The sequence below is a fragment of the Camelus dromedarius genome, chromosome 9 (genome assembly GCF_036321535.1).
Source record: "Camelus dromedarius isolate mCamDro1 chromosome 9, mCamDro1.pat, whole genome shotgun sequence".
Classification (NCBI taxonomy): domain Eukaryota; kingdom Metazoa; phylum Chordata; class Mammalia; order Artiodactyla; family Camelidae; genus Camelus; species Camelus dromedarius.
Window position 1 is genome coordinate 75,184,383 of NC_087444.1, and position 8,565 is coordinate 75,192,947.

The 8,565-nt window shown below is 51.9% G+C and overlaps 1 protein-coding gene across 2 annotated transcripts; it reads right to left on the reverse strand.

Moving 5' to 3' along the window:
* Window positions 1-416: 416 nt before the first annotated feature.
* Window positions 417-8,158, reverse strand: KLK6 (kallikrein related peptidase 6). 2 transcript variants are annotated; one of them, XM_010993128.3, is made up of 7 exons: window positions 8,058-8,158; window positions 7,282-7,409; window positions 6,841-6,888; window positions 6,328-6,484; window positions 3,286-3,533; window positions 2,061-2,197; window positions 417-1,058 (listed from the first exon to the last, which is right to left on the reverse strand). In XM_010993128.3, exons 3-7 carry the CDS (start codon window positions 6,884-6,886, stop codon window positions 900-902), a joined length of 747 nt encoding a protein of 248 aa, XP_010991430.1. In that variant the 5' UTR covers window positions 6,887-6,888; window positions 7,282-7,409; window positions 8,058-8,158; the 3' UTR covers window positions 417-899. The 2 variants fall into 2 exon arrangements, with proteins under 2 accessions (XP_010991430.1, XP_010991431.1); XM_010993129.3 differs by having other exon boundaries at window positions 7,282-7,379; window positions 8,058-8,136.
* Between the last annotated feature and the right edge of the window lie 407 nt (window positions 8,159-8,565).

Consider the following 8,565-nt stretch of genomic DNA (forward strand, 5'->3'; position numbering starts at 1 on the left):
TTTACCATCACCTCAACCTCCTCCCTGGTCTCTGGTCTCTGGTCTCTCCCTTCTGGTCCATACTGCACATGGCCCTAGTGCTGCTCCTGCTCACATCCCTTCCATGGCTCCCCATTGCCCTCAGGAGAAACCCCTGCCTCTCAACCTAGAGCCTTTGGGGTCTGGTTCCTGCTCTCCTCTCTCATCTTATCTCCTGTCACTCTTCCCACACACAGTGGTCTCCTAATCCTCCTTTCTCCCTGCCTTTGTTGCTACAAGGGGAGTTCAGGAGATAAAGACATGCCTCAGGGCCAGCACAAGGTGGAAGAGTCAAGGATGTCTTCCCGGGGGAGGAGAAAAATCAAATTGGGCTGTAAAAGGGAACTAAGAAGATCTGGGATTCAGAGAGGCAGAAGTGAGATAAAAGCAAAAAGCACCATGGATAATAAAATTCATTCTTTATTACTCTCATAGGTGGGCAAGACACTGTTGCATATGTTTCACATGTTCAAAACCTTGAATCACCACTGCTTTATGAGGAATATACTATTATTATCCTTATCTTGCTGACGGGAAAATTACATAGTGAAGGAAGGCACTTCCTGAGGGTATAAGGCTAGCAAGTGGCAGAGCTGGGACTCCAGCTCACGTGTGGCCAGACTTGGGACCACTCCTTTGTAGGGAGAAATTGAGCCCATGGAATAATCAGGGAGGGAGAGAGGCTTGGAAGGGATTTTCCTGTATTCTTTTAGTGGCGGGGGTAAGACCCGTTAGCCCAGGTCCCCACTCACCCACAGAGATGCAGGGATGGAGCTGGGTCAGGTAAATCAGGAGGAATCGTGCTCGGTGTCATTGCCTTTATTAAGCATTAAGGGTCAGGTCTGGGAAGGTGGTGAAGGTCAAAAATTGGAGGTCACATGTCAGGGCCTGTTGGACTGAATGGTTTTTTGGATCCAGTGGCCATATCTACAGACATCGGTGTAGACACCCGGCTTCTCCTTGGATCCGCAGGGCACGTTACCCCATGACACAAGACCTCGGAGACGGTCACCACACACCAGCGGACCCCCGGAATCACCCTGTGGGAAGGAGGGAGAGAGTCAGACTCACAGAGAAAGACAGAAGGAGGCACAGAGACATGTAGAGAGGGAGAGAGCCACTCAGAGATGGAAAGACTCATGTATAGAGAAAAAGAGAGACAGACAGACATGGAGAGAGACTGAGGGAGACTCAGAAACATAGAGAAACAGAACACCAAGATCCAGAGACGCATAGACAGCAAAAGAGGGGGAAAAAGGATTACAGGTTAGAAATAGAGACTGAGAGGTGTGGGGAGGGCAGAGGTCCAGAGTTGGGGAGGGGAGGTAAAGAGAGTATATATATGCGTGTGTGTGTGTGTGTGTGTGTGTGTGTGTGTGTGTGTGTGTGTTTTATGTAAAATATATAGAGAGTGAGAAATACATATACATGTTCTGTGGAAAGTTATATACAGATAAATATATATGTTTAATGGATTTTTTATATATGTATTTATATAAAAAGAGAGCTCTGTAAAGAGAAGATGGACAGTCTCAGAACTGGGACTCAACCACCTGCCCTTTCTTTGCATCCAACTTACTGTGTATCACTCTTCTCTGTCTTTGTCTCTTTCTCCCTCTTGGCTGGTCTCTGCAGATCCTTCAATGCACAGGGCTCAGTTTTGGCATCAAAAGGAGAGACCCAATGGACAATGGCGGCAGAAACCCAAGTCAAAGGTATCTGAGAGTGGGGATGGAGGCCCCTCGCTTCCCAGCCAGGGTGCCCCTCCTCCACAGCACCATCTGCCGCCTTACTGTGTCTCTCGGGTTCTTGTTCTCTTCATCTCCATCCTTGTCTCTGCATTTCCTGTCTTTGCTGGCTGTCTTTATATATCTGCTGTCCCTGACTGTGTCTCTGTGGGTCAGATTGAGTCTCTCTCCCTTTTCATGCCTCTGATTCTCCCCTAGCCTGTCTCTGTGAAGGTCTAGCTTGGTCTGTGTGTCTGTCTCTTCCTGCCCGTCTCTGTCCCTTGCTGTGTAACTGGAGGGTCCTGGCTTCCTCACCTGGCAGGAATCCTTCCCATGCTTCTCATCCCCGGCACACACCATGTTTTGGGTGATCTGGCCAGGGTAGGCGCGATCACACTCCTCATGGGGCACCAGGTGGATGTATGCACACTGGATGGTGTTAGGGAAATCACCTGCAGAGAGAGATGGGCCGGGATGACTTCACAACCTGCCCTTCCCATGCCCTCCTCATTGATCCCCCAACACCCGTATGTCCCCCACTCCTATTGGTCCCCATTTCCAACTGGTTCCCTTCGTCCTATTTGTCTCTCAGTCTTAAAAAACCCATTCCCATTACCCCTGACTCCTGAATGGTCCCTCTTTACAACATTCTTCCCTCCCATTGGCCTGTCTTCCTCATTAATTACCCCGCCTCTACCAGCCCTCACTTCCTATTGGTTTTTCCTTTCTCTTAGGTCCTGCCTCCACCTGTGTCTCTCCCATTGGTCCCACCTTCTTCAGTAAGTCCAGCCGACTCTGGGCACTGTTCCTCTATTAGTTCCTCCTCCATTATATCCCTTCCTCCTTCACTGGACCCTTCCTGCCCATTGGCTCACCCTAACTGGTCACCACTTGACCATTGGTCCCTTCTTTCCCCACTGTCTCTCCCATCCAAAGGTCCAGTTCCCTCACTGGTTCTTTTTAAATGGCCTCCCCCTCCCCTACTGGTTCTACCTTTCTTTTTGGTTCTTCACTCACAGGGCCACCCCTAATGGTCCCTGCTGATCTGTTAGATTTGTTTCTTTCTCTGGCTGTCCCTCTAGCGACCCCTCTTGACCACGGACTCTTCCTAGTTGGCCCCTCCCCCCATTGGCTGTCTCTATCCTGTTCTCTTTCTTGGCTCACATCCTTCAGCTAGCTCCCTTGCTTTATTGATCTCTCTTCTTCCATTAGTTCCTCCTCCATTTATACTTTTTTGATCATCAATGCATCTTGATTGGCCCTTTTTGACAACTGGACCCCTTCCTCATTAGTATCTCCCCACTGACCCTCCCTCCTCTTGACCCTTCATCTTATGGCCCATGTCTCCATACCATTCACCCATGGGCCTACTTTCTCTATTGCCTGTTCACTTGTTGGCCCAACTCCCATATTTGCCCTCTCTTCCCATTGAACTTTCACCCACTGATGCACTGCCCCATCGGTCTCACCATTAGCCCACCTCCCCCATGACCCATCACCCATTCGCCTGCGCCATTCTCCCTATCTTCCCACTACTGACCATCTGCTGTCTTGCCCCAGCCTAGGATGTGGCAGCTGGTATGGTTGGCTGAACAGTCTCTTTCCAGGCGCAGGGGCTGGATGTGTTCAGAGAACTTCACTGCATACGCCAAGCGCAACAGCATGATGTCCTGGTCATGGGTGGCCGCATTGTAGCCAGGGTGGGCCACAGCCCGGATAACAGAGCTCTGCTCCTGGAAACTCTCCCTTTGCTGAAGGTTGTGCTTCCCTAAATAGACCTGAAGATTCCTGGGAAAGAGAAAGGCTGGGTCTCACCTGGAGCCCTTGGGCTGCAACTGAGACTCCCGAGAGGGCTACAGTAAGAGGTAGGGGTAGCCTGGTACACCATGAACCATCTGGCATCTCCCCTCACAGTCTTCCCAGCTCAGTAAATGAAAACTCCATCCTTCCAGAATAACCCAGGAGACTATTCTTCACCCTTATTTCTTGCCTCACATCCAAGCTGTCCAGAAATCCTTTTGTCTCTCCAAAGTATACCAGCATCTGACCACTGTCCACTTCCCCGACTGCTACCATCTTGATCTGAGCCTGGACTTGATTTTGTACCTGGACTACAGCCTCATTGCACTCCTGGCTTCTACCTTTGCCCCTCTACAGCCTATTCTCCACAAAACAACCAGAGATATTTTAGCAACATAAGCCAGCCTTGTCCCTCCTGTACTCAGAACCCTCCCATGACTCCCATCTCACTCAGAATAAAGGCCAAAGCTCTCAGTGTGACCTGCAAGGTCCTACACAATCTGCCCCCATCACCTCTCAGTTATCTCCTTACACCCTCCCTCTTCTCGTTCTGCTCCTGACAAACTGGCTTCCCTGTCTTTCCTTAAGCACAATAGTCACCATTTCACCCCAGAGCCTTCGAACTGGCTGTCCCCTGTGCCAGCACCCTTTCCCAACAAGCAAGCCCTATCTCCCTCTCCTCCTTTCTTTCCCATCATCTGATATACTATATACGTATTGTTAAATATTTGTTTTATTCTCTCTACTTCTGCCATAACCGTGCTAGTCAATAGAACTTCCTGCAATGATGGAAATGTTCTCTGTCTGCACTGTTCGATACAGTGGCCACTAGCCACAGGCAGCTACTGAACCCTTGGAGTGTGGCTAGTGGATTTGGAATTTTGCTTCATTTTTATTAATGTAAGTTTCATTTGTCATGTGTGGCTAATGGCTACCACATTAGATGGCATAGCTCTAGAACATCAAGGTGGGATTTTTGTCTTATTCAGATACATCTTCCTCAGCATGTGGACCAGTGTCTGACACTTGATGGATATTCAATAAATATTTGTGAAGTAGATCAAGGTGTTACTCCCTTGCTCAAAGGCTTTCCATGGCTCCCCATTACCCTCAAAATAAAGCCCAGGTGTCTTTACCCACCATCCTCTGACCCCCAGTGAACTGGTAACTTTCTTTTCTTGGAACTCTTCAGATTTTTCCCACCCCAAGGCCTTTGTCCTTACATGTCCTCTGCCCTGGATGCTCTGCCCCCTTCTTCATTTGGCTATCCTTTCTCATTTTCCATACCTCAGCTTGAATTTCATCTCATCAGAAAGTCCTTCAGGGCACCCTTCTCCACCTAAAGTAGGTACCTCTGTTCTTTTCCTTCATGGAGTCATCCCTGATTTTTTTTTTTCCTTCATTGGACTTGGAGTAATTTGTCATTGTATGGCTTTTCAAGGATTCAGTAACTGTCCTTCTGCACCTTTCTGCTCCTGGATTCCCAAGGACAGAGACTCTGGGTATCCCTCAGCCACTGTTGAACCCCAAATCTGGCACTTAGTGGGTGTTCTTGATCAGTGTACACCCAGTGAATGAATGAGGTTGGTGGGAGTGATGCCAGGTCTCCCTGAGCTTGGGGAGACCATTCTGGGTGGAGGGAGGTCCTTGAGTCCATGATCCTGCAAGGTGAGATCCCTGCTGGGGTCCCCCTCCCAACAGTTGGGTGTGGTATCTGTTGGTTTGTCACTTGCTACTTCTCTGAGCCACAGTTTCCTCATCTGCAAAATGGGGCCAAGAGTCCCTTATTGTGCGGGATTCCAGGAAAGTTATAGAAACTGCCTCACTTGGCACCTGGCCCACAGTTAGTGTTGGGAAAAAATGGCAGCCGCTGATCATCTAACTAGTGGTTATTAGTGCCCCGAGGATTATTTCTGGGCCATCTACACGCCTCTATCTGTGCCCGCTTTTTTGTATGACCTCACCCCATCCCGTGGCTTTAAATACCACCTTGTTTGTGGCTGATGCCTTAATGTTTACTTCCATCTCTGACCTCTCCCCTCAAGCACCAGCAACCGACTTGGCATCCTTCTTGAATGTCTCCTAGGGACCTCAGTCTCACCTTGGCTAAAACAAAATGTCTGATGTGTGCCTGCCTGTATCCCAAATGGTTTCTGTTTCCCTCTCTCCCAATGCAGAGAACACAACAGGCAATTGTTCAAGTCAAATCCCCAGAAGTCAGCCCTGCTTGCTCTCTTTGCCTCCCATCCCACATGGTTCAACCTCAAAACACTCCCAGAGTTTTCAACTTCCCTCCATCCCCACTTCCCTCCATCCAGACCTCCCCATCCTGGTCCGAGCCATCATCTCTGGTCACCAGACCACGGCAGCAGCCTCCACATGCCTCCCTTCCTCACCTCTCACCCAATCCACTTTCCAGAGTGCTCTAAAAAAAATGTAAATCAGATCATGCTGCTTCCCTGATTAAAACTCTCCAGCGGCTTCTCCCTGTGCTTAGAGTTATCCATCTCTCCCTCCAGGGCTCTGTCTGATCTGATTCCACAGTTAGAGGGTCAGTTCATTAAAGCAGCAGTTTTGCTTGTTTTCTTCACTGCTGTACCCCCAGGGCCCCAAACAGTGGCCAGCACATATTTAGTACTCAATTAAATCCTGGCCAGTTGAAACTGGTTATCAGATGGCCTCGTGCTGAGGCGAGGGATGAGTGCCACTTCATGCCTGGAGTCTGCAAGGCTCCTGCAGGCTCTAACTGCAACCACTCTTCAATCACGGCGCGGAGACTCACGGTTTTTTGCAGTGGGCAGCGGTGAGGACCCACAGTGGGTGAATGAGGACCCCCCCGCAGAGCAAATGGCCAGAGGTGTAGAGGGCTGCTTGGTAGGGGTGAGACATCAGCTCACAGGGTCCGCCATGCATCACCTTATCCTTATCCTCTGCCTGGGCTGAGGGAGGGAGGTTCTGAGTCAGACAGGAGGTCTGGAGGCGTTCGGTGCATCCCCCAAGGTGAACCCCGTTCCTGTCTTATCATCAAGAGCATCTCCATCACCACCCCTAAGCATGTTTTATCCCCATTCCCCCAAACCAACCTCATTCTCAGCTCTTCCCCATATTCCAAACCCACCTCCCACCCCTTTCCCATCTGCATCCCTCAACCCTAGCCTAGCCCCCAACGTCTTCCTCATCCCAAGCCCACCCCCTCCATACCCATGTGTATCTCCATCCCCAATTCCATTCTCTTCCCCGCAACCACCCCTACCCCGCGCCCAGACCACCCCATCCCCGTCTCCTTTCTTCCCACCTGCAGTGACCAGAACCAGTGCTACCATCAGCGTCCTCATGGCCATTCCTGAGAGGGGAAGCCAAGTGCTCCATCAGCCCCAGTCCCAGACTTCACCCAGTCCCTTCCCTCTTCTCCCTCCTCCTCCTCCTCCCCTTGCTCCCTGGCCTGCCATGTCCTCCTGGCCCTTGATACCTGTCCTTCTCATTCTGCCTCCTGACTTCTGGTCTTCCCGACCCATGTCGTCCATCTGAGAGTCCCATGAAGGCAGGAGACTGCAGGACCTGCAGCTCAGCATCGCTTTCTCATTATTTTTCTACTCTTGGCTCTAGTTTGCCCGCTTAGTGACAGGGGGGAGGGCCCCTGACATCCTTTCCTCTCCCTGGGATTTCTCATCTGCGCTTGGCTCTGTGCTTGCCCAGTCGCTCACCCCCACACCTGTATGTTCTCGTGTGATCTTACCTGCTGGGGACCGGCTGCCTGGCGGCCCGGACTCTTGGGTTGGGGGCAGGGACAGCCCACGTCACAGGCAGACAGACAGGGAGACGGAGAGAGTCAGACTGCAGGGAGCCACGGGGAGAGAAGGGATGCTGAAAGCAAAGCAGAGAGGACACCTCGGAGGAGGCAGAGACGGAGGGCAGGCAGAAAGCAATGAATGTCGATGCTGTGGGGCCCAGGGCTGGACGGGCACCCTGGAAGAGGCTGGTCCTGTCCCCAGATGCTCCTGGTGCTTCCTTTTTAACCCCTGTCCCTGCAGGTTCCTGAGGCAGGAGGCTGCCCCACCCTTTCCTCCTCACCCTGGCCTCCCACACACATTCCTCCACCCCCACAGCTCAGCCCCTGATGATCCCCGGACCCTGGCTTTCAGGGAGGGGAGAGCTGGTGCCTGAGTGCACTGGGGGCCTGACTCCTGGGTCTGAGGGAGCAGGGGGCTGGGGGCTGAGAATTCTGGTCCTTCAAGGAGAAAGAAGATGGGAGTCTGCACATTTGTGTCTAAAGGAAGAGAACATAGGAGCTTGTTCTCCTTAGTTCATAGATTTCCAGGTCCTTGAGCAAGACAGCGTCTAAGGACCCAAACACCTGCATCCCCGGCGAGCAAACAGTACCCCTGGCCTACGGGACTCCCACCTCCTCCGTGAGCGCTCTGGGACCTGCAGGCCCTTACTCCTGGGTCCAGCGCCCTTGGGCACCAGGAACCAGGCTGCATGGGTTCAGTGGGGCTGGGGTGAATCACGCACCTGCCTGTCAGTCCCTCTGTGGGTGCTGGCGACCTCCGTGTCCCCACGAGAGTGAGCAAGCCAGCCAGCGAGAAAGCATGCGTCACCAATCTGGTCCCCGCCCCTGCCCCGGGCCGGGGTGCAGGCCCAGGCGCTGTGGGGAAAGGGCCTTCGAACAATCGGGCTTTGTCCACCCCCAGCACCCAGTGCCATGCTTCTGGCAGCTCCAATTCTCAAGCTTTCTTCCGAGCAGGTGGGCGGGTGACTGTGTCAATAGCTTCCCTTTGTCCCTGTCTGACAGTCCTGTCGCTGTCCTTTGATTGTCCACCCACCTCTTCCCGGATATCAGGACTCTTGACCTTCCTGGTCATCTTCTTCCAAGTCTGCTCACCTCTGAGCTCTCTCTGTCCATCTCTCTTCCTGGCCATGGTAGGGGTGCCTCTGTCTCTCTCTCTCTTTCTCCATCTATTTGGGTCTCTCTACCCCTCTGCTTCTTCCTCCATCTTTTTCTCTAGGTCTCTGTCTTTCT